At 43.6% G+C, this 25,779-nt stretch overlaps 2 protein-coding genes across 12 annotated transcripts in view; one reads left to right on the top strand and one right to left on the bottom strand.

The window, feature by feature from the left end:
- CDKN2AIP (CDKN2A interacting protein) overlaps positions 1 to 25,779 on the top strand; it is a 60,824-nt gene that overhangs the window by 18,328 nt on the left and 16,717 nt on the right. For 3 of the 8 annotated variants that reach the window (XM_054252745.2, XM_078367799.1, XM_078367797.1), the window contains exons 5-6: positions 3,552 to 3,627; positions 4,241 to 4,385. Coding sequence is in view for 2 of the 8 variants with exons in the window: in XM_054252742.2 (XP_054108717.1) it covers positions 3,552 to 3,627; positions 4,241 to 4,254 (90 nt within the window). In the remaining 6 variants the exon portion in view is untranslated. Of the gene's footprint in view, positions 1 to 3,551; positions 4,008 to 4,240; positions 4,386 to 12,468; positions 12,587 to 14,664; positions 14,802 to 25,779 lie in introns of those variants that run through there. The other 5 variants (XM_054252742.2, XM_054252744.2, XM_078367800.1 and 2 more) reach the window with 5 other exon arrangements.
- LOC108590761 (uncharacterized) overlaps positions 5,009 to 25,779 on the bottom strand; it is a 39,621-nt gene continuing 18,850 nt past the window's right edge. The window contains exons 2-6 of one of the 4 annotated variants that reach the window (XM_078367801.1): positions 20,613 to 20,773; positions 17,420 to 18,506; positions 14,386 to 14,451; positions 13,060 to 13,157; positions 5,009 to 5,857 (exon numbers count right to left, since the gene is read on the bottom strand). In XM_078367801.1, coding sequence (XP_078223927.1) covers positions 20,705 to 20,773 — 69 coding nt within the window. In that variant the 3' untranslated portion in view covers positions 5,009 to 5,857; positions 13,060 to 13,157; positions 14,386 to 14,451; positions 17,420 to 18,506; positions 20,613 to 20,704. Of the gene's footprint in view, positions 13,158 to 14,385; positions 18,507 to 20,612; positions 20,774 to 25,779 lie in introns of all 4 variants that reach the window. The other 3 variants (XR_013533314.1, XR_013533315.1, XR_008479957.2) reach the window with 3 other exon arrangements.

The raw sequence follows: 25,779 nt of genomic DNA, 5'->3' as shown, positions 1-25,779 counted from the left end.
GCGTTGCACTAACACACTGTGACGGCTACGACGTGAGGGCCGCGTTGCACTAACACACTGTGACGGCTGCGACGTGAAGGCTGCGTTGCACTAACACACTGTGACGGCTACGACGTGAGGACCGCGTTGCACTAACACACTGTGACGGCTACGACGTGAGGACCGCGTTGCACTAACACACTGTGACGGCTACGACGTGAGGACCGCGTTGCACTAACACACTGTGACGGCTACGACGTGAGGACCGCGTTGCACTAACACACTGTGACGGCTACGACGTGAGGACCGCGTTGCACTAACACACTGTGACGGTTACAACGTGAGGACTGCGTTGCACTAACAAACACACTGTGACGGCTACGACGTGGGGACCGCGTTGCACTAACACACTGTGACGGCTACGACGTGAGGACTGCGTTGCACTAACACACTGTGATGGCTACGACGTGAGGGCTGCGTTGCACTAACACACTGTGACGGCTACGACGTGAGGGCGGTGTTGCACTAACACACTGTGACGGCTACGACGTGAGGACTGCGTTGCACTAACACACTGTGACGGCTACGACGTGAGGACCGCGTTGCACTAACACACTGTGACGGCTACGACGTGAGGGCTGCGTTGCACTACTGTATTGTGACGGCTATGACGTCATCAGGCGGTAGGCATTCTTCAGCTTCATTACATGGGACCACCATGGTATCCGTGGTCCACCGTTGACCAAAACATCATTATGTGGCACATAACTGTATCCGTGTCTAAAAAAGCCATCAAAAAAGGGAAAAATTCCATATTCATGCTTGATATAAGTTCTTAACAGGAGTATACAGATACGTTCTTAGCATAGTGACGTATATTCATCTCAACCACAAAGAAGCTGTTTAATATGGAAACAGCATGGATGTACTATTGAAACACTCCCGTTAAAGGTAAGTACTGTCTTAAACAATAGAATTCAATGAGAGGAGACCAGCCTGGCCGACATGGTGAAACCCTGTGTCTACTAATAAACAAAAATTAGCCGAGCATGGTGGCGGGTGCCTGTAATCCCAGCTACTTGGGAGGCCCAGGCAGGAGAATCGCTTGAACCAGAGAGGCAGAGGTTGCAGTGAGCTGAGACTGCACCATTGAACTCCAGACTGAGCAACAAGAGTGAAACTCTGTCTCAAAAAAAAAAGAATTCAGTGTATGTTTAAACATTGGAAAGAAGATAAACTCATTGTTATTTAGATATAATTGTATGCTAGAGTTCCCATCCCCAATCAGTTAAAAATCTAAATAAATAAATAAGTGAACTCAGTAATGTACCTCGGTATGAAATTAAAGCCAAACACCAACACAAATCTGGTGCTTTAGAATATACAAATAACCGAGTAGAAGATAGAGGAGGCCTTATTTATAACAGCAACAGAAAATAAAACATTTAGTGATGAAGCATTTAAACCCTACATTCAGGAAACTTTTAAATGCTAGGGACAAAAAGGAATTTTCAACAAACAGGAAAACACATAATGCTCTTATACAAAACTAACTTCCTAAGTGTAACCGTTATGTTTGTTTATCTATATTTTAACATGATCCCAAGAAAAATACCAAGAGGATTTTTATACTAGATATGCTGATTCAAAAGTTTGTAGGAAAAAAATATAAGTAGTCAGGAAAACTCTGAAAAAAAATTGAATAATGAAGGGGTATTATCACTACCTGATATTAAAACATATTTTAGCCCTATAAAAGTTAAAATGGTGTAGCACTGGAGCACAGCAAGACAGGAGATAAATGGAACAAAAGAGAAAGTTCAGAAATAATCCAGATTTTCTAGGGAACATGAAATATGATAAAAGCACATTTTGAACTGTGAGGAAAAGATGGTTTAATAACTAAACTAAGGAGCAAACTGGAAATGAAATTAAGATCCATCTCTGCTTTCCAGCTTATGTCAGGAGAAATGCAAAGTTTTACATTTTCAATATAAAATGTTTGCTTCTTCCTCATTTTCTCTTGCCGCTGCCACGTAAGAAGTGCCTTTATCTCCTGCCATGACTGTGAGGCCTCCCCAGCCATGAGGCACTGCAAGTCCAATCAAACCTCTTTTTCTTCCTAGTCTCAAGTATGCCTTTATCAGCAGCATGAAAACAGACTAATCCAGTAATGGCATCATTACAGTGGGGCATTGCTGAAAAGACACCCAAAAATGTGGAAGCGACTTTGGAGCTGGGTAACAGGCAGAGGCTGGAACAGTTTGGAGGGCTCAGAAGAAGACAGGAAAATGTGGAAAAGTTTGGGACCTCCTAGAGACTTGTTGAATGGCTTTTCCCAAAATGCTGGTAGTGATATGGACGATAAGGTCCAGGCCAAGGTGGTCTCAGATGGAGATGAGGAACTTGTTGGGAACTGGAATAAAGGTGATTCTTGCTATGCTTTAGCAAAGAGACTGGCGACATTTTGCCCCTGCCCTAGAGAGCTGTGGAACTTTCAACTTGAGAAAGATGATTTAGGGTATCTGGTGGAAGACATTTCCAAGCAGCAAAGCATTCAAGAGGTGACTTGGGTACCGCTAAAGGCATCCAGTTTTGTAAGGGAAGCCGAGCATAAACGTTCAGAAAATGTGTAGCCTGTGTGATAGAAAAGAAAAACCTCCATTTTCTGGGGAGAAATTCAAGCCAGCTGCAGAAATTTGCATAAGCAGCAAGGAGCCTAATGTTAATTCCCAAGACCATGGGGAAAATGTCTTCAGGCCATGTCAGAGACCTTCATGGCAGCCCCTCTCGTCACAGGCCCAGAGGCCCTGGAGGAAAAAGTGGTTCTGTGGGCCAGGGCCAGGGTCCCTGTGCTGTGTGAAGCCTAGGGACTTGGTGCCATGTGTCTCAGCCCCTCCAGACGTGGCTGAAAGGGGCCAACATACAGCTTGGGCTGTGGCTTCAGAGGGTGGAAGCCCCAAGGCTTGGCAGCTTTCATGTGGCGTTGAGCCTGCAAGTGCACAGAAGTCAAGAACCGAGGCTTAGGAACCTGCGCCTAGATTTCAGATGTGTGCAAATGCCCAGATGCCCAGGCAAAAGTTTGCTACTGTGGTGGGGCCCTCATGGAGAACCTCTGCTAGCACAGTGCAGAAGGGAAAAGTGAGGTCAGAGCCCCCACACATAGTCCTTACTGGGGCACTGCCTAGTGGAGCTGTGAGAAGAGGCCACTGTCCTCCACAGCCCAAAATGGTAGATCCACTGACAGCTTACACTGTGTGCCTGGAAAAGCCTCAGACAACACCAGCCCGTGAAAGCAATGGGGAGAGGCTCTGTGCTGCAAAGCCACAGGGGTGGAGCTGCTCAAGACCATGAAATCCACCTCTTGCTGCAGCGTGACCTGGATGTGAGACTTGCAGTCTTAGATCATTTGGGAGCTTAAAAATTTGACTGCCCCACTGGATTTTAGACTTGCATGGGCCTTGTAATCCCTTTGTTTTGGCCAATTTCTCCCATTTGAAATGACTGTATTTACCCAATACCTATAACCCCACAGTATCTATAAAGTAATTAGCTTGCTTTTAATTTTACAGGCTCAAAGGTGGAAGGGACCTGCCTTGTCTCAGATGAGACTTTGGACTGCGGACTTTGGAGTTAATGCTGAAATGAGTTAAGACTTTGAGGCGACCGTTGGGAGGGCATGATTGGTTTTGAAATGTGAAGATATGAAATTTAGAGGGGCCAGGGGCGGACTGATATGGTTTGGCTGTGTCCCTACCCAAATCTCAACTTGATTTATATCTCCCAGAATTCCTGCATGTTGTGGGAGGGAGCCAAGGGGAGGTAATTGAATCATGGGGTCAGCCTTTCTTGTGCTATTCTCATGATGGTGAATAAGTCTCATGAGATCTGATGGGTTTACTGGGGTTTCTGCTTTTATTTCTTCCTCATTTTCTCTTGCCGCTGCCATGTAAGAAGTCTCCTGCCATGATTCTGAGGCCTCCCAGCCATGTGGATCTCTAAGTCTAATTAAACCTCTTTCTCTTCCCAGTCTTGGGTATGTCTTTTTAGCAGTCTGAATACAGACAAACACATCTGCTTACATAGAAAAAAATGTGTAAGGAAAAATCTTTTGACAGAGTGTCTACCTCTGTCTTTGTGGATAAAAAATTGTAGCATTTTAAAAGATCGAGTTTAAAATACACAAGTACACTAAGTGTTAAGTGTCTATGGACAGGGATGACCTGTTTTGCACATCACCAAACCTTATGTTCCAGTGTAGGGGGTGGACAGTAAATGTCTGAAGTCTCTATGGGTCAGAGGAGCTCCAGAATGCATGTGCTACAGTAGGCTGAGACACAGAGACCCTCTTCATCCCAAATCACCTCTGTCCCCGAATCTCCTCTCGGATGCCAAGACTCACAGCAGTAAGTAAGCTCTCCGAGTTGGAAAACTGGAGTGAAGTTTTCACTCTAAGAGAATTTTAATGCACTGTGACTCAGCTGCCTATTCCTGCTGCTGATTGTGCAGGGTAGAAGTGAGCTGTATTGCTACTTTTTAACTTTTGCTTTCAAATCTCTCCTCTAGTATTTGTTATGCCCTCTCCTCATATTTATTGGTGTTTTTTAAAGTCTGATGGCTCAAAGTGGCAGTTTTAAAGGCAAAGATATTAAAAGGAAGAGCAGTATTCATAGGCTTATGCCTGTGGATTATTCTGATTAAAGCTAATTAAAACCTTCTGAGTCATTTCATGATTCAGCATTAATATGATCAAGGATGTACCAAAAAGTAGCAGTGGAAGTTACCTGTCAGTGAGTTTAGGTGGACTGGTAATTCAAGTTGGCCTAGTCTGTTATACGTTGTGTGTCATCTTACAAATACAGCAGTGGCTCCAAAAATTGGAAAAGCACCTACCTACAAATCACAGCCATTTGATAGTAAAAGTGCTGATTTTTTAAAAAAATGGCTATTGGAAATTCCAAACAGGGAAAGCTCTTGCAAAAAATAAAAATAAAAAAAAGAAAGAAAGAAAAGAAAATCACATTCAGTGGAAAGGCTCACAGCAATTTATTTACTGGCTGGACTAATTGCTCAAAAAAGGAAATGACACACATTGGGGAGAATCTCATTAGGCCAGCATGTAAAATTACAGTGAGTAAAATGACAAGCTGAGACGCAGTATGAGAAGTTAACAGGTTCCGCTTTCGGCAGTATATATCAACATAGTGATGACCTGTCACGTGATGCGGAAGGGGATTAGAACATGCTACCCCAAGATGTGCCACTTTGGCATACGAATTATTTCGAGCGGAAGGCATTTGAGAATTAACAGATGCAGAGAGAACCTTCCTGGGGCTTTCCTTATCCGACTAAAAGCAGAAATGCCTGAGAAATGAGGACTGCCATGAATCTCTCCCAGGGATGTTTTATGACGACGAAAACAGAACGTTGACACCGAGATGGACCTGCACAAACCAACCTTACTAAATTAACCCTGAACTTCCATTAGTTTCCCCCATATGTCTATGATCCTACAGAGTGCAGCCCCTAGAAGCTTAAAACCCTTTTCCTGCAGGTGGTGGCTATACCTGTAGTCCCAGCTACTTGGGAGTCTGACGTGGAAGGATCACTTGAGTCCAGAAGTTCTAGGCCAACCTGGGCAACATAGCAAGACTCCATCTCTGTTTAAAAAAATGTCCTTTGTCTTGTCCCTTTTCCACAATTTATTGTTCTTTGTTGAAGATGGTATATATGCTCTCAGATCTGTCTGCTTCTTTGGCTCTTCCATTCTTTTCCAGGAAGGCCTTTATATATAAAGATTAAGATCAAATGAGATTTGTATGTCTTTTTTCCTGTTAATCTTTCATCTGTATAATCTTCAGGGCCCCAGATGATGAACCTAAAGGAATAGAGGAAAAAGTTTATATTCCTTCCCTACAATGCTGAAGAATTTTGTGTAATGTACTGAAAAACAATAGCTTCTTTATTCAGGTTGATGAGTCAACAGACGTCACCAATGAATATCACTGGGTATCACTGGGAAGATTTGTAAGTAATGATGAATCTCAAGCAACCTTTTTCCTGCTGTGAAAACTTACCTCAAGGCCAAGATACCTTTAATGTTCTGTCTTTCTACTGGAAACAAAAGTTCTTTCTTGGAGGAACTGTGCTCAGTGTGGCCCGTAGGGTACCATGCATGGATGGTTCCATAAGAATTTTCACCTCTTGGCCAGGCGTGGTGGCTCACACCCACAATCCCAGCACTTTGGGAGGCCAAGGTGGGAGGAACACCTGAAGTCAGGAGTTTGAGGCCATCCTGACCAACATAGTGAAACCCTGTCTCTATTAAAAATACAAAAATTAGCTGGGCATGGTGACGGCCACCTGTAATATCAGTTACTCCGGAGGCTGGGGCAAGAGAATCGCCTGAACCCGGAGGCAGAGGTTGCATGAGCCAAGATTGCACCATTGCACTCCAGCTTGGGCAACAGAGCAAGACTCTGTCTCAACAAAAAAACAAAAAAGAATTTTCACCTCTTGTCAAGAAAAGCAAACTCTGACAATGTCACAACACATTACTTTCTTTATAGAAAGGAATTGAAGTTGGAGGTGAAGTGACAAAAGTTCTGAGTGATTTTCAAACATGATAAACTACATTTTAAAAAGCACAGTTCACTTCAGTATGCTTTAAAAACTATGAAAACCTGGACAGCAGTACATGAGTCTCCCAGTACATAGAGAAATCGTGTGGCTTAACAGAGGAAGAGTTCTCAGAGTCCTTCAGTGCCTGAGCTAAAAGGTGACTTGCAGAAGTACTTTCAAGAAAATGGAAAGCCAGATTTTTCTGAGTGCTTTGAAGATAAGAATGCCGTCAGGAACTAGCCTATTCAGCAAATCTTCATCACGTAAACTAGTTGAACAAGTATCTTTTAGGCCCCAGGAGAAAATGTTTTGACTCCAAGTCATGAGATTCTTGGATTTAAAAGGAAACTGAATTTTTGAAAAAATCATGCTGAACAAATCTTTAAAATGCTTCCAATGTTGCTTGGCCCTTTGAGTAAGGCAAGATATCAGTAAGTCTCACATCTTACTGAAAACCTCCTGGAGAAACTTTGGGACAAAATGAAAGAGCATTTTCTCTCCCTTTCAACACCAAAGAATGACCGGCTGAGGGACCTTTCCTTTAAACCTACTCAGCTTGAGAACTTGACGTTGGGAGAAGAGAAAACGTTGTAAACTGCAATCTGATAGTACAGTCAAGATGAGATTCCGCGATCTCTCCTGAGGCAAGTTCCGGGTTTCTGACAAGGAAGAGTATCCTGCTACTCATATGCATAAAATGAAAGGTTTGCCGCAATGCTCAATTTCTTATATAAGCAAGCTCTTTCCAGTTTAACAGGCATGAAGAGCACAGACGGAAATCCTCACTTCAATTGAAAATGGAACCTGTGGGTGCTCAGCTCAGATTCATCCCAGGATCCAGTATGTGTGCTACCAAAACTAAGCGCAGGTATCAAAGAGGCAAACTTTATTCTTTATTTTTAATCTCAAAAGTCATGTTTCATGCATAAACAGGCCTAGAAAAGAGATCAAGAAACAATAACTTTGTAATGGATGGGCTTATGTGTGGGTCTGATAATGTCACTCAATAGAAAATGCTTTTCAAAGTAATATAAAATTGAGTTTTAGAATTCACTTTTTAGTATTGCTTTGACTTACGGTTTTAGTAGCTCTACTGTTCAACATTGCCAATAACAGTAATTTAAGTCAATTTACAACCTTAATTTAATTCCGTCTACCAAGACTACCCTTAAACAATTAAATCCCTCCTGGGCGAGGTGGCTCACACCTGTAATCCCAGCACTTTGGGAGGCCAAAGTGGGCGGCTCGCCTGAGGTCGGGAGTTCAAGACCAATCTGACCAGCATGTTGAAACCCTTCTATTAAAAATACAAAATTAGCCAGGAGCGGTGGTGGGCACCTGTAATACCAGCTACTCAGGAGGCTGAGGCAGGAGAATTGCCTGAACCCAGGAGGCGGAGGTTGTGGTGAGTCGAGATTGCGCCATTGCACTCCAGCCTGGGTAACAAGAGTGAAACTCCGTCTCAAAAAAAAAAAAGGAAGTTTGGCTAAAAAGTAATTTTTAGTTTTAAATGGAAGGAGGAACTGCTCTTGTACATATCCATTAACGCTTTTGTTAGTAGAAATTTTTATTCAGACTTTCAGACCCACTTGGATAAAGTTTTTTAAAGTCAAATATAAACTTTAAAAGAAGGAAAATCGTACTCTCTTATATATACTACTGATAACCTTTAACATCCTTAATATCCTTTGTGGGGAAGGGGAACTACACTGTGAAACAGAGCCACGGTTCCCCAGCCCAGCGTTGCCAAGGAGGGTTTAGGCTCAGGAGCAAGGGCCAATGAAGGGATCTTTTAGCCACCAGGGGGCAGCACCAGGGCACTTATTTCTCAGGAAATAAACAAAAAGAAGGAAAAAAGATAGCATCTTATTCAACAAATATGTATTGGATGTCTTATGTGCCAAACCCTTAAGGAATTTACATTTACGGGGGCATGGATAACTGGTATCAAAAGCAAAGTTGCGCACCTCCAATTTTACGAATACCTCAGTAGCATTACCTTTTCCTAATACTTATGGTAGTCTTCCAACAAACATATTTTTAACTTCTTTCTCACGTCTAGTCCCTCTCCCTGTTATTAATCCCACTTTTGGATAGATAATAGTTCAAGTGAGGCTCTGATCATTTCCTAAGTGGAGCAAATAACTGTCACTCCTGGCCACTCCTTTCTCAAAATGATAGACACTTGGCAGACTTTTTTCCTACCGATGTCATTATGGAAATTTCCTTTTTTTTTTTTTTTTTCTCTTGGCCTGCAAAACCTAAATTATTTACCATCTGGTCCTTTACAGAAAAAGCTTGCCCACCCCTTGATCTGCCCCACCATCTTCTCTTCTTTGCACAGGAGAAGATTCGAGACGCTGTGTCTGCTTCTTCAACCTCCTGGCCTCTTTTCTCACCCTAAGATACAGCCTTTCCCTTCCTCGGGACTTTTTTTTTTTTTTTTTTTGAGACGGAGTTTCGCTCTTGTTACCCAGGCTGGAGTGCAATGGCGCGATCCCAGCTCTCCGCAACCTCCACCTCCTGGGTTCAGGCAATTCTCCTGCCTCAGCCTCCTGAGTAGCTGGTATTACAGGCGCGCGCCATCATGCCCAGCTAATTTTTGTATTTTTAGTAGAGACGGGGTTTCACCATGTTGACCAGGATGGTCTCGATCTCTTGACCTCGTGATCCACCTGCCTCGGCCTCCCAAAGTGCTGGGATTACAGGCATGAGCCACCGAGCCCGGCCTCCTCGGGACTTTTATACTTGCTGCATCCTTTATCTGGAATGCCTCTAGAGGCTCATTCTCATCCCTTAAATCTCATCTCAAACACGGCTATCTAGAGTAAATATCCCCCTCTCTACTTACTCTGTCGCAAAATCGCCCTCTTTATTTCCTTCATAATTATCTCATTTATTTATCTTTTACTTAACCCTTATCTATTTCCTTCATCAGAATGGAAGATCCATGAGCTCAGGCACCTCACTGTCTTTTTCAACAGTGACTGGCGCATTAACAGGTGCTCGACATATTTTTTAAATTGTGGTGAAATGTACATAACAAAAGTTACTATTTTAAGCGTATGATTCAGCGAGTGGCATTATGTACTTTCAAGTTGTTATGCAACTGTCACCACCATTCATCTCCCGAAGTTTTTTGTTTTTGTTTTTTGAGACAGAGTCTTGCTCTGTCACCCAGGCTGGAGTGCAATGGCACAATCTCGGCTCACTGCAACCTCCATCCACCTCCTGGGTTCAAGTGTTTCTCCTGCTTCAGCCTCCTGAGTAGCTGGGATTACAGGCACGTGCCACCATTCCCGGCTAATTTTTGTAGTTTTAGTGGAGATGCGGTTTCACCATGTTGGTCGGGCTGGTCTGGAACTGCTGACCTGGTGATCTGCCTGTCTCAGCCTCCAAAGTGCTAGGATCACAGGTGTGAGCCACCATGCCTGGCCCGTCTCCAGAACTTTTCATCTTTCCGAACTAAAGCTCTCAATCTATTAAACAATAACTTCCAATTGCATCCTTCCCAACCTACCCGGGTGACCATCATTCTACACTCTATGAATTTGGCTACTTTATGTCCCTCACGCAGGTGAAGTCATACAATAGATGTCCTTTTGCAACTGGCCTATTTTCCTTAGCATCATATCCTCAAGGTTTATCTGTGTTATAGCATGTATCAGACTTTACTCTCTCTTTAAGACTGAGTAATATTCCTTTTTATGTACATACGACATTTGGTTTATCCATTCATCTGTCAGTGGACACTGTAAGACTTTCTTAGTATTAAAAAATAATCTTGGGCTGGGTGTGGTGGCTCATGCCTGTAATCCCAGCACTTTGGGAGGCCGAGGTGGGTGGATTATTTGAGGTCAGGAGTTTGAGACCAGCCTGCCCAACATGGTGAAACACTGTCTCTACTACAAATGCAAAAATTAGCTGGGCATAGTGGCGCACGCCTGTAATCCCAGCTACTTGGGAGGCAGGAGAATCATTTGAACTGGAGGTGGAGGTTGCAATAAGCTGAGATCATGCCACTGCACTCCAGCCTGGGCAATAGAGTGAGACCCTGTCCCCACCCCAAAAAACAAATTGACCATATGCAATGGCTCACACCAGTAATCTCACTTCAGGATTAGCACTCGGGGAGGCTGACATTGGAGGTTGTGTGAGCCCAGGAGTGTGAGACCAGCTGGGGCAATATAATGGGACCCTCTCTCCACAAAAAAAGTTAAAAACAAAATTAGCCAGTGTTCTACAAGGATGTACCAACAACAATAGAAAATGAAGAATACATAAAGTAAAATCAATACGTAAATTAGCTGGGCGCAGCGTTGTGCACCTGTGGTCCCAGCTACTCAGGAGGCTGAGGAGGGAGGATTGCCTGAGTCCAGGGACGGAGGCTACATGTCTAAGCCATGATGACGCCACTGTGCTCTGGCCTGGGTGATGGAATAAAACCCTGTCTCAAAATAATAATAATTACAATCTTATCAATTGTAAACATTCACTGGGGCTTTTAAATGCCATTTGGCTTAACTGAACTTAACAATTACAATCAATGTTCAGTTAGTATGTGCTTAATTTTCTAGCCAAAATACCTACTAACTAGCAAAACAAAGGGAGTAATAACAAATACCAGGTACATTGTATTTCTTAATGAGAGAGTCTTTATGCTTTCCGGTGGACAGCTTGTTTTTTTTTACTTTTAAATTATGGAGTATATCAAATATATATATATATATATATATATAATACGATACATCATACCCCTGTATAATCATCACCCAGCTTAGCAATGGTCAGTTCATTGTGAAGAAAGAATATCATGTTGTCTGTATTTCAAATGTCTTCCCAACAGATCAGTAAATGGTTTGAATGTCTTAACATTTTATGAGGAAGAATTTTCTTAGCTGACTTTGGTATCAGATTCATATCTGCAAATCTGTCATATAATATGGTAGAAAGCATTTCATTAATAATACAAATTTTAAATTAAATATTTTAGAAGGATTTTTAAATGTCTGATTATTTCAAGAATGCAAAGTTTGAAGGAAAATATTTGTCAAGATTTAGCCACTAACAAGATAAAAACTGTTGGGCTAGGAGGTGACTATACTTCTTTCAGTAACTGGTAGCGACGCAGGGACTGTGCCCATGGTTCTCCAGTTGGTGAAAGAATCGCAAGGAACTCTGTTAGTTTTTGAGACAGGGTCTCCCTCTGTCACCCAGGCTGGAGTGCAGTGGCTCCACTTTCTGGGCTCAAACGATTCTCCCACCTCAGCCTCCTGAGTAGCTTGGACTACAGGTGCACACCACACAAGGCTAATTTTTTGATTTTTTGTAGAGACGGGGTTTCACCATGTTGCCCAGGCTGGTCTCGAACTCCTGGGTTTAAGTGATCTTCCTGCCTCAGCCTCCCAAAGTGCTGGGATTACAGGCACGAGCCACCATGCCAGGCCCAGAATAAGCTTGTTTAAAAAGTAGGTTCCTGGGCCTCATTTGTGGAGATTTCAGGCTAGGTCTGGGCTGAGGTTCAGGAACATGCACTTCTAGTAAGTGCTGATGGTGACTCTGATTGATGCAGGTGGTCTGAGACCCCACTGGGGGCAGCACTGGCTGAAAACCCTTTTTCTAAGTTTGGCCGTAATTTGCTCCCTGGATGTGGCCATTTAACATTTGGCCTTTCTTCAGTAAAGATTTTCATGTACCAACCAGATAAATACACCATCACCCCACACGGCCTTTCTTTTCGTTCTAGGCCTTGATGATACACACTCTCCCCAGGCGCTTTCGTTATCATATGTTGTTCTGTTGTCTCACTTGTGGTTATGATCTGTTTTCATGGTCTTTGTAGATTCTGATTCCTTTGTCGGTTTCCAGGAGCAATGAATGGTATCATTAAAATCAGATGGCATCGGCCTGAGCAGTTTATAATGATACAGTGACTATTTGATACTACTGAGGATGAAGAAAATGTGAGAAAATATGATCCGTCTTGGTAAGAGTCATTTCTTTTGCATCAGCTTGTTTACTGCTGGGACACAAACACAATTTGCCTGCGGCTTCTTAATTTAAAAACAGCACCTACCTCAGCAATGCTTTTTATTAATTAACAGCAATTAACAGCAATCTTCTTAGAAAATTATTTTATGCTATCAATTCAAGCTTCAATTTCACAGTGATAGAGCTAAAGCTAAAGGGACAACCTCAAGAATAAGTGACCTGAATATGAGGAAAATGTAATACAAGAAAGCAAAGAATAAGAGGAAGCCGGATCTGAGTTCTTTATTGAAGCACATTAAAGAACAGCGATAGGCCAGGCGGGGTGGCTCACGCCTGTAATCCCAGCACTTTGGGAGGCCAAGGTGGGTGGATCACCTGAGATCAGGAGTTCCAGACCTGCCTGGCCAACATGGCGAAACCCCGTCTCTGCTAAAAATACAAAAATTAGCTGGCCGTGGTCCCACGTACCTGTAATCCCAGCTATTCAGGAGGCTGAGGCAGGAGAATCACTTGAACCTGGGAGGTGGAGGTTGCAGTGAGCCAGGATAGCACCATTGCTCTCTAGCCTAGGTGACAAGAGAAAACTCTGTCTCAAAAAAAAAAAAAAAAAACAAAAACGAACAAACAAAAATCACCCCATAACCCCCCCCCGCAAAAGCCATAAATTTAAGAAGCGCAGAATTGGCATCCCAAGATACGCCGCTTGGTGAAAGCATCATCTTGAACTGACAGCACTGTGATGCAGCAGGTACAGGAAATCCGCTCTGTCCTCCCCCTTTTTACCTAAAGGCAGGGCACAAGTTTTCCCTTGTGAAAGTATCCCCCGCCATTGTACCGGGAAGGGAAAAAACAGCCTTTATCTCTGGAGATGGAGCTGTCCCGAGACGCAGCTGCATGAATTAACCTTATCTTCCCATGAGTTTCCCCCACATTTTACCTTCCCATAATTTGTCACCCTAGAAGCTCAGCTCCCCTTTCCTTTGTCTTACCATTTCTCCACATCTTACTGCCCTTTTAAAGATGGTACTGAAGTGCCCCGAGTTTAACCACTTCTTTGGGTCTTTACTTTGTATGAATGCTTTTGAGCACATAAAAACCAACTGAAATATTAACATCAAATAAGTTCGTATGCCTGTGTCTTTTGCCAGTTTATTTCACAGGCCAGTTACCGAACTTAAGAGGACACAGGAAAAGTTTTTCCTCCCCTACAATATTGTTTGAGAACTTAATCCACTGGGCATTTGCTCAGTCTTTCCTTCCCTCCCTCCGTCCCTTCCTTCCTTCTTTCCCTCCCTCTGTCCCTTCCTTCCTTCCTTCCTTCCTTCCTTCCTTCCTTCCTTCCTTCCTTCCTTCCTTCCTTCCTTTCTTCCTTCCTTCCCTATCTCCCTCCCTCCTTTCTCTCTCCTCTCCTCTCCCTTTTTCTTTTCTTTTCTTTTTTTCCCCCAAGATCTTGCTGTGTCACCCAGGCTGCCCTGCAGTCCAGTGCAATCATAGCTCACCGCAGCCTCAATCTCCCAGGCTTAAGCAATCCTTCTGCCTCAGCCTCCTGAGTAGCTGGGACTACATGTGCATGCCACCATGCCTGTCTAATTTATTTTTATTTAATTTTTTTGTAGAGATGGGGTCCCATTGTATTGTCCAGGCTGATCTCAAACTCCTGAGCTCAAGCAATCCTCCAGCCTCGGCCTCCCAAAGTGCTGGGACTACAAGCATGAACTATTGCACCCAACCACAGTTTCTTTTAACTATAAAGGGATACTGGTGTAGGAGAAAGGACTCTGAAGTTAGACAAACCTGGAATGAAATCTCAAATGTATTATTTAATGCAAGTTATTTAAATCTGTGCCTCAATTTCTGCATCTGTAAAACAAAGATGAGGCCCATTTATTTTAACAGCTATTGAAGGTTCAGTAAAATGAAACATGTAAAATACTTAGCACAAAGTTGAAGATCAGTAACATTTAGTTCCTGAATTGTGATGCATATCTCTGTGGCTAAGACTGTTAGAAAGAGATGCACTTAGAAAGCTGGATGGACAAAACGTAAGTCTTGCGTTTTTCTCTTTTCCTTTAGGTGGTGGTGCCATAGGTGTATCCAGGGGTCCCATCGTGCTAGCTGGCAGGCTTTGCACAAGATTTTGCAGCCAAAAGAGGAATTTGAGAAAAATATAAGATCCCAATCAGTATAAAATAAAAGCACAGAAGGAGGCAATTAGCATTGTGGATGTTGCTGAAGGATTCAGAGGGCAGAAAGCGGGAAGGGAAGGAGCAGAATCTGCCTGATACTTTTTCTTTTGAGACGGAGTCTCACTCTGTCACCAGGCTGTAGTGCAGTGGCGGTATCTCCGCTCACTGCGACCTCCACCTCCTAGGTTCAAGCGATTCTCCTGCCTTAGCCTTCCGAGTAACTGAGATTACAGGCCTGCGCCACCACACCCACTTAATTTTTGTAATTTTAGTAGAGACAGGATTTCACCGTGTGGCCAGAATGGTCTCAAGCTCTTGATCTCGTGATCTGCCTGCCCCAGCCTCCCAAAGTGCTGGATTACAGGTGTGAGCCACCGTGCCCAGCCCTGGCTGATTCTTAATATGTAGCAAGAGCTTCTACCCAATAACTCTGCGTTAAGGGGCCTATGCTAAGGAAATAATCCTAAATACATAAAAACAAGCACATAGGTGGCCATGAGATATTATTTAGCCATTATAAATAATACAACTTAGTATATACATTATCAACTCAATTATGTTTTTTAAAAAGGATACAGATGAAAAAAGACTAGAAAGAAATACAAAACAGCATTACAAGTACTTAATTTTTGCGTGATGAATTATAACTGTGGAATTTCAATATTCATTTTAGTTCCTATTTTGAAGATTTCTACCCATAACCAATACCATTTTTATGATCTCTCTACCCACCCCCCCCCCCAAAAAAAATCAGCTGGGCGTGGTGGCTCATGCCTGTAATCCTAGCACTTTGGGAGTCCAAGGTGGGTGGATCACCTGAGGTCAGGAGTTCAAAACCAGCCTGGCCATTATGGTGAAACCCCATCTTTAAAAAAAAAAAAAATACTGACAAAAAAGATCAACATAACAAAAAGTCATTAAAAAATAAATGCATGGAAAATATCTGAATTGATTAAAAGGAGATCTAATCATTTCAGGTTTCAGATTTGTAGGTGGCAAGATGGAAATTTCTTTCTTTTTTTTTTTTGAGATGGAGTTTCGTTCTCGTCTCCCAGGCTGGAGTGCAGTGGCATAATCTTGGCTAACTGCAGCCTCCTCCTCCTGGGTTCAAGAGATTCTCCAGTGCCTCCTGAGTAGCTGGGACTACAGGTACCTGCCACCGTGCCCAGGTAATTTTTAGTGGAGATGGGGTTTTTACCATGTTGGCCAATCTTATCTCGAACTGCTGACCTCAGGTGATCCACTTGCCTCAGCCTCCCTAAGTGCTGGGATTACAGGCATGAGCCACTGCGCCTGGCAGGAAATTTCTTTATGTAAATTAAAGGGCTTGAAATTTGTGTTTCCTGCTGGGTGGAAGGCCTGCATGGCTCCACATGGAAGAAGACTGCAGAGGGATTGCAAAAGAGACAAAACGGCCTTTTTTTTTTTTTTTTTTTTTTTTGAGATAGTCTCACTTTGTCTCTCAGGCTGGAATGCAGCACGATCTTGGCTCACAGCAACCTCCACTTCTTGGGTTCAAGTGGCTCTCATACCTCTGCCTCCCAAGTAACTGGGATTATGGGCATGTGCCACACCTGGCTAATTTTTGTATTTTTATTAGATATGGGGTTTCTCCATGTTGCCCAGGCTGGTCTTGAACTCCTGGGCTCAAGGGATCTGCTGCCTTGGCCTCCCAAAGTACTGATGTTACAGGCGTGAGCCACTGCACCCAGCCGTGCTTTCAATAATAGGTTTAGATCTACTGTATTGAGCAAAAAAAGTTCTTGACTACAGCCCTCAACCTTTTGTACCTAACAGGGGTGGTGGCTCACACCTGTAATCCCAGCACTTTGGTAAGCCAAAGAGAGAGGATGGATTGAGGTTAGGAGTTTGAGACCGGCCTGGGTAACATAGTGAGGCCCCCATCTCTATAAAATATTTAAAAATTAGCCAGGCGTGGTGGCCTGTGTTTTTGGAAGGCTGAGGCAGAAGGATGGCTTGAGCCCAGGAATCGGAGGCTGCTCTGAGCTATGATTGTGCCATTGCACTCCAGCCTGGGCATCAGAAAGAGACCCTCTCTCTAAAAGATAAAAAAAGAAAAATTCTGTACCTTATAGCGTGGTAGAGAGAACCCTGGCTTGGACCTCGAGGACTATTGTTAGTCTGGTTTTTGAGACAGTCTCACTCTGTCACCCATACTGGGGGGCAGTGGTACTCTCATAGCTCATTGCAGCCTCGATCTCCTGGGCTCAAGTGATCTTTCCACCTCAGCCTCCCAAGTAGCTGGGACTATAGGCACGTGCCACCACACCTGGCTAATTTTTGTATTTTTAGTAGAGACAGGATTTCACTAAGTTGGCCAGATTGGTCTCGAACTCCTGACCTCGTGATCCATCCGCCTCGGCCTCCCAAAGTGCTGGTATTACAGCCGTGAGCCACCATGCCTGGTGTTTCATAGTGTTTTTAAAGTTAGTATCGTGCCACATTACATAAAATACAAGAACCTTGCACTCTACTTGTACTTTAAGCTATAGTTGTCAAATGCATCACATTTTCATGTTATAAATTTCATTACAGAGTGCTATAATTTTTCCTTTGAATAGTCATATGTTTTAAAGAAATTATGAGGAAAAGGAGTCTTTTATATTTACCCACATATTTACCTTTCTGAGGCTCCTCCTTCCTTCCTGAACATCCAGGTTTCCATCCGGTATTATTTCCCTCTGTTTAAAGAACTTCATTTAGCATTTCTTGTAGCACAGGTCTGCTAGTGACAGTCTATGTTTTAAGTAAAAATGTCTTTAACTTGCCTTCACTATTGCATGATATTTTCATTTCACCTGTAAGGTTATTTCCAGGCAAAGGGTTGACGTTTCCTTTTTTTCAGAACTTTAAATATGTCATCTCACTTGTATTCTGATGAGAAGTCAAAGGCATTTCAAATCTTTGTTCCCCTCATATGTCATTTTCCTTTGGCTACTCTAAACATGTTATTTTTATGTTTTCTTGTCAATAGTTTGGCTCTGTTTTGATTTTGTTTTTGTTTCTGAGATGAAGTCTTGCTATATTAGCCAGGCTGGTCTCAAACTCCTGGGCTCAAGTGACCCTCCTACCTCAGTCTCCTGAGTACCTGGGACTACAGGGGCATGCCACTGTAAAACCCCATTTTTCTTTTCTTTCCTTTCTTTCTTTCCTTTCTTTCTCTCTCTCTCTCTCTCTCCTCTCTCTCTCTCTCTCTCTCTCTCTCTCTCTCTCTCTCCTCTGTGTCTCTCTCTCTCTCTTTCTCTGTACATGTCAAGGAAGCAAAACCCCATCTTTATTAAAAATGCAAAAAATTAGCTGAGCATGGTGGCGGGTGCCTGTAATCCCAGTTACTTGGGAGGCTGAGGCAGGAGAATTGCTTGAACTTGGGAGGTGGAGGTTGCAGTGAGCCAAGACTGCACCACTGTACTCCAGCATGGGTGAGAGAGTGAGACTCCATCTCAAAAAACAAACAAATAAAACACACACAAGTCTAACAGCCAAAATGCGCAGAGGAAATGAGCTGCTTCCTACTCTGTCCTCCAAGGTTCCCATTCTGTGGTTGCAGCTGCTGCTGACCTTCCTCCTTTACAACACACACAGGAATCCACAGCACCCACTTTACATGACAGCTGGAATGCATTTCGTCTGCTTCATGCTGTGTGCACATCCTTCTTCATTCTGACTGATGGTCAAGGGTACATCCCTCCACCAGCATCAGTTCCCGCCCTGCAATGGGACAGTGAGGAGGTCAACCAGTTAGGAAGAATCTAGAAAAGGAGTAGGGTGGCTGGGGGTGGAGTGACCCTCTGCACTGATGCACGTGGGATCTGAGTGAGGAGACACAAAATAAGGCAGAGAGGCATGGGGGGCACAGTTGCAGGTTGGGAATCTCTCTGTGAAACACTGCGGGGGGATTCTCCTCACCTGTTTTAGATAGATTAATGTGCCAAAGAAAACAAAACAAAACAAAAAATCCAAATAATCAGCAATCTAGAGACTTGAATTTCAAACACCTCCCACCAAGATGGCTCATATATGGCAGGAAGAATCTAGACCTCTCCACGACTGAAGGGAGGGCCTGTGGCAGGCCTGGCAGGCCCTGGAAAGTATCTCCTGCTGCTTTGGTTGCTGCTGTTGTTCCATTTGTGAGCTAGTCTCAAAGACAACAGAAGAACCAGGAGTATAAAAAAAGTGGTTGCAATCCACAAGGCTGCTCTGGAAAATCTGGGTATCTTTCGAGCCATGAAGAGGGAGAGATCACAAATGGATCCAGCTACAGATCAGACCTCTCTGGGATCATCTCCATTAGACGCCATTGTCATGACGGGTCTCATGTAGCTCTTTGTGGCTGTCCTCTTCCAGCTCCTCCTCAGTCTCCTCTATGTTGCCTTTTGGGCACAATTTGTCTGGGGACAGGGGTACCCCCATGTCATGTCAGCAGCAAATAATAAGCATCTATTTTCTCTCTCCTTTCTGGAACCCTACACATATTAGATCTTTTTGCATTGTCCTGCTGTCTCTTAGGCACTGTTTCTTATTTTATTTTCCTCTCTGATCTTCAGATTGAATAATTTCTATTACTTTACCTTCAAATTCACAGATACTTTCTTCTGTTATTCTATTCTGATTTTTTTTTTTTTTTTGAGATGGAGTTTTGCTCTGTTGCCCAGGCTAGAGTGCAATGGTGTGATTTTTGGCTCACTGCAACCTCCACCTCCTGGGATCAAGCAATTCTCCTGCCTCAGCGTCCTGAATAGTTGGGATTACAGATGTGCACTGCCATGCCTGGCTATTTTTAGTAGAGATGGGTTTCTCCATGTTGGTCAGCCTGGTCTCAAACTCCTGACCTCAGGTGATTTGCCCACCTCGCCCTCACAAAGTGCTGGGATTACAGGTGTGAGCCACTGCGCCTGGCCTCTATTCTGATCTTAAGGCTGCCCAGCAAAACTTCATTTCAAATATTATATTTTCAATGTTAGTATTAACCTGTGGTTCCTTTTTATGGTTTCTTTTTCTCTTCTGTGATTTTCTATCTTTTCATTCATTATGAGTATATTTTCCTCTAAATCCTTGGGCATAGTTTTGCAGCTGCTTTAAAATTTTTGTCTCTAATTCTCCCATCTGGTTCATCCTGGGGTAACTGATTGACTTTGAGGCACATTTTCTTATTTTTCCACATGCCTGGAAATTTTAGAATCTATCCTGAACACTTTGATGAACTCAAACTTCTCAGTTCAGTTATTTAAGCCTTATGTGGGCTGCTTGGGGGTCTGCTCTCCATATGTGTTGTGTAGGTTCAGCAAGAGATTCTGGCGGTTTCTTTTTTTTGTGTGTGAGATGGAGTTTCACTCGTTACCCAGGCTGGAGTGCAATGGCACGATCTCGGCTCACCACAACCTCCACCTCCTGGGTTCAGGCAATTCTCCTGCCTCAGCCTCCTGAGTAGCTGGGATTACAGGAATGTGCCACCATGCCCAGCTAATATTTGTATTTTTAGTAGAGATGGGGTTTCACTTTGTTGACCAGGATGGTCTCAATCTCTTGACCTCGTGATCCACCCGCCTCGGCCTCCCAGAGTGCCGGGATTACAGGTGTGAGCCACTGCGCCCGCCCCTCTGGAGGTTTCTATATAGTCTTTAAGTTTCCTCCTTTGTGGATCTCTGTTTTCTGTGATTTCCCCTCTACTTCACGTTGCTATGTGTTTGCATCCTTCCTCCTCGCGTCTTTGGTGAGGGAGGGATTTCTACTATAAGGTTATGGGAATAGGCTAAACATGACACTAGACACTACACAGATGGGACTGACAGCCCGGTACTAGTCATATATACTCACAGGCTAGCAGAGGAGAACACCCACTTCACGCAGGTCCAGGTGGAGCCTGCGCTTGGAAGTAGTGAACCACCACAGGCACAGGCTTTGTAGTATCAAGAGGATGAGGTCACTTCTGGTTCCTGAGGCAGGACATGACTGGTGTGGATGAATAATTCCATGAGCTGTCAGGGAACAAAACCCTGTGACTCAGAAATAAGCAGGAAATGTGCCTGATCCCTGAGTTAAGGAGCAGAGTATGGACAGGAACTTGTAGTTAGGCCATTCAGGGGCCTCCTGACTCTACCAGATATTAAGGCAATACATGGTATTAACTTTAGAGCATGCACCACCCTGTGGTTGGCCTGGACTACAATCTCTGGCTCTTCAAGCCAGTAAGTCTGCAGGTTTGAAAGTTATAGTCATTCTACATGGTACTGATGAGGGCCTGCCCAAAGGCTAAATGACATTTTTATATGAAACTCATGAACTGCCATTCCCTTCTTCCAAGTGTGAACTCTTGTAGGGTCCAGCCCTACAGGGTCCCTTGAGCCCCTCTCTGCTCGTGTGGAGATGAGAAACTGTAGAAATAAGGTACAAGACACAGAGATAAAGAGAAGAGAGTTGATCCAAGATGGCTGATCACTAACAGCTCAGGATTGTAGCTCCCAGTGAAAGCTCAGAGAACGAGAGGACACCACACTTTCAGACGAATTTTTGTCGCTCACGGACCAGCAGATTTCTAGTGGAGGAGCCCCACGGGTCACCAGCGCGACTCTTGTGGCCAGTGCAGCGGTTTTGTCGGCGCCTTGGCGCGGCAGCTCTTCATGCAGAGAAAACGGGACTGGTTCCCTTACTGACCGGTGTTTGGAGCTCCGGGAAGGCAGAGCCGCTTGTTGCAGACTCAAGAAGGAAGCCAGACCAGAGATTCCCGGGCAGAAGAGCACCATCAGTCTTATCGCTGCTGTTTTGGCTGGCGCAGTGGGTTGACAACAGATGGATAAATTTATAATAAAGGGAAAAAAACCAGCCTAAGGCCGAGCATACCCAAAATCAGACCCCCTCTCCCTCTACAGGGGATTGCAGTTCCTCATCAGCAACGGAACAAGCCCTGATGGAAAAGGACTGTGTTCCATTAACAGAAGTAGGCTTCAGAAGGTGGATGATAAGAAACTTCTGGGAATTAAAAGAACTTGTTCTAACCCAATGTAAAGAAACTAAGAACTTTGAAAAAAGGTTTGACGAAATGCTGAAAAAAATAGACAATATAGAGAGGAATATAAATGCACTAACGGAGTTGAAAAATACAACACGAGAACTTAGTGAAATATGCACAAGTTTAAATAGCAGAATGGATCAAGCAGAAGAAAGGATATCAGAGGTCAAAGACCAACTTAATGAAATAAAACGACAAGACAAGAATAGAGAAAAAAAGGATGAAAAGGAATGAGCAAAGTCTCCAAGAAATGTGGGACTATGTGAAAAGACCCAATCTACGTTTGATAGGTGTACCTGAATGTGATGGAGAGAATGAATCCAAGCTGGAAAATACTCTTCAGGATATTATCCAGGAAAATTTTCCCAATCTAGCAAAGCAGGACACTATTCAACCCCAGGTAATACAGAGAACACCACAAAGATATTCCTCAAGAAGAGAAACCCCAAGGCACATAATCGTTAGATTCACCAGGATCGAAACGAAGGAGAAAATACTAAGGGCAGCCAGAGAGAAAGGCCAGCTTACCCATAAAGGGAAGCCTATTAGACTTACAGGAGATCTCTCAGCGGAAACCCTACAAGCCAGAAGAGAGTGGGGGCGAATATTCAACATACTTAAAGAACAGAACTTTCAGCCTAGAATCTCATATCCTGCCAAACTAAGCTTCACAATTGAAGGACAAATAAAATATTTTATGAACAAGCAAGTACTCAGAGATTTTATTACCACCAGGCCTGCTTTACAAGAACTTCTGAAAGAAGCATTATACATAGAAAGGAACAACCAGTATGAGCCTTTCTAAAAATATACAAAAAGTAAAGAGTATCAACATAAAGAAGAGTTTACATCAATGAATGGATAAAATAGCCAGTTAACATCAAATGGCAGTAACCCTAAATTTAAATCAACTAAATCCCCCAATCAAAAGATACAGCCAAAACCTAACGGTATATCCAAAGATACACAAAGACTCAAAACAAAGGGTTAGAGAAAAATTTACCAACCAAATGGAGAGCAAAAATAAATAAATAAACAAAAAGCAGGAGTTGCAATTCTCACATTTGATAAAATAGATTTCAAAGCAACAAAGATACAGTGGTAAAAGGATCAATGCAACAATAAGAGATCTTAATACCCAGATACATAAGACCCATAACGAGATTTAGACTCAACGAGACAGAAAACTAATAAGGATATTCAGGACTTCAACTCAGATCTGGAACAAGTAAACTCAATAAATATTTATAGAGTTCTCCATTTTAAATACACAAAATATTGATCGGCCATTATTAATACCCATTTTTAGAATGAAGCAATATTCCTGTTCTCTCTCCCTCTTTTTCTTCCTCTTTCTTCCTCTCCTTCTCTCCTTTTTTTACTTTTCAACATCCTAGTTCCTCACCTCTACTCAAAAAAAAAAAAAAAGAAATATTTTAAGGTTACAGTGAGCTATGATCTTAGCACAGTTCTCCAGACTGGGTGATAGAGTGAGGCCTCAAAAAAAAAAAAAAAAGAGAAGAGAGTCTGGGCCCAGGGATCCCCCGCCAACCGAAGCTCAGAGTCCGGCAGTGGCCCCGAGTGCCTGGACGCTCTTTTACTGAGTAACAAGCTAGGGGCAGGGTGGGTAGGGCATGGTGCAAAGCTGGGGGCTGGGTAGGTAGGGCGTGGTGCAAAGCTGGGGGCTGGGTAGGTAGGGCGTGGTGCAAAGCTGGGGGCTGGGTAGGTAGGGCATGGTGCAAAGCTGGGGGCTGGGTAGGTAGGGCATGGTGCAAAGCTGGGGGCAGGGTAGGTAGAGTGTGGCATTGATGGTCAGTGATTGGGTCAAGTACATCACATGTCATATAGGTAGGGGCCCAAGACTTTCAGATAGCCGAGATGAGGTAAGGAGCACTTTTCCATACTTGTCAAGAAAGAACAAAGACATTAAGATTTATATTACCTTTACTGATTATCTCTTCTAAGAAAAAAGAAACCAGGTGCAGAAGCGGAACATGAGAGTAGACATGGAACATGACCACTGAAGCACAGCATCACATAGAGACAATTAAGCCCCCAGACGGCTGCAGGCCATCCTGACAGCATCAGGCCTACCGCAAGAGCTTGGAGGAGTGGAGTTTTCTCCTAAATCCCCCGAGGAAGGAGACGTCTCGGCCATCTTGGACGTCTCCTTCCCTAGCTGGCTAAACAGCAGGTGCTTTCCCAGCTCTGGCACTGCCGCACACCCTCCGGCAGCCCTTACAGAGGTGTGACAGAGGGTTTAAAGGAATGACCTTAAGGTCACCCCAGGTTCACACTTCCAGACCTGAAAGGCATAGAACTATGAATAACAAAGATTACCTGTGAATAACTATTACAGCTGTATCTCTAGTTGTTTTCTTCTTCATTATTTATATGGAAACAGGCTGAGGCTTCTGACTCCTGCCTCGGCACTTATGGGGTCTCCCCCCTACAAACTCCTGTCCAGGATTTGCCTTCTGTTTCTTGTTCTCCATTGCCTTTTGGTGGATTTTTAAATTCTGTTAAGAATTTAGAGCTGTTATTTGCAGGAACGCTGATCTGATAGGAGCTATCTGGCCATTACAGGAAGCAGAACTTCCAAAGTTCCCTCTTAATCTGGGCTGCTGAGGGTCTGCCCCACACATGGGTAGTTCAGGTGAACTGCTTTGGACACAAGCAGCTTAACCACACAGCAGAAGGAATTACCAGGTGTGACTAATTGTAACAGGAACGGGTGTGGAGTCTTTGGGATAATAACACATGAGAACATTATCTCACAGCTGAAAGCCAGAACTGGCAGGCTCATTAACAAGTGTTACATAAAACACTTATATGCTGGTTTAGTACAAATTTTGATTCCATACAAATAATTCATCAAACTTGAGCTTGGAATATATTGGATAAAATCTATGGAAAAAGGTTTTTTTATTTTATAGTTTTTTTTTTTTTTTTTTGAGACGGAGTTTCGCTCTTGCTACCCAGGCTGGAGTGCAATGGCGCGATCTCGGCTCACCGCAACCTCCGCCTCCTGGGTTCAGGCAATTCTCCTGCCTCAGCCTCCTGAGCAGCTGGGATTACAGGCACGCACCACCGTGCCCAGCTAATTTTTTGTAATTTTAGTAGAGACGGGGTTTCACCATGTTGACCAGGATGGTCTCGATCTGTTGACCTCATGATCCACCCGCCTCGGCCTCCCAAAGTGCTGGGATTACAGGCTTGAGCCACCGCGCCCAGCCATTTTATAGTTTTTACATACTGCTAAAGTACATATGGGGAAAAAGTATGGCTATCATTTGATAATGCAGTCCTGTGTCCCTCCTTAAATACCCACCGTGTTTCATTACCCTTGCTGGGCTTTTACAATTGAACCTCTTTCATTCTGCCATCATTGCCAATTTGCCTTTATTTATACTCATAACCCATAAGCACTTCCCTAACATGTGTCATGTCCCTATAAAGACGGTAGATGTCTTATGGACAAAGACCGAAGCCTTCATTTCGTTTAAACCCCCACGCAGCAGATACTCACATGTTGATTATTCTCTTCTAGTGAATCCTATCAAGACTCAGATAAACAAATTGGGTTTTAAATCTCTTGAGAACGAGGTATGTGGTTGTTTCCGTTGGTGGTCCCCGAAGGCCTCACAAGACTCAATGGCAGGTTTTATAGTAATGCATGGCTAAGATTTATGACAGCAAAGGATACAGAGCAAAAGCGACATGAAAAGATGTATCAGGGCCGGGCACGGTGGCTCACACCTGTAATCCCAGCACTTTGGGAGGCTGAGGCGGGTGGATCACGAGGTCAAGAGATCGAGACCATCCGGGTCAACATGGTGAAACCCCGTCTCTACTAAAAATACAAAAAATTAGCTGGGCATGGTGGCGCGTGCCTGTAATCCCAGCTACTTGGTAGGCTGAGGCAGGAGAATTGCCTGAACCCAGGAGGCGGAGGTTGCGGTGAGCCGAGATCGC

The sequence above is a fragment of the Callithrix jacchus genome, chromosome 3 (assembly GCF_049354715.1).
Source record: "Callithrix jacchus isolate 240 chromosome 3, calJac240_pri, whole genome shotgun sequence".
NCBI classification, from domain to species: Eukaryota; Metazoa; Chordata; class Mammalia; order Primates; family Cebidae; genus Callithrix; species Callithrix jacchus.
The sequence above is the reverse complement of the archived record's forward strand: the minus strand, read 5'-3'. Positions and strand labels throughout refer to the sequence as shown.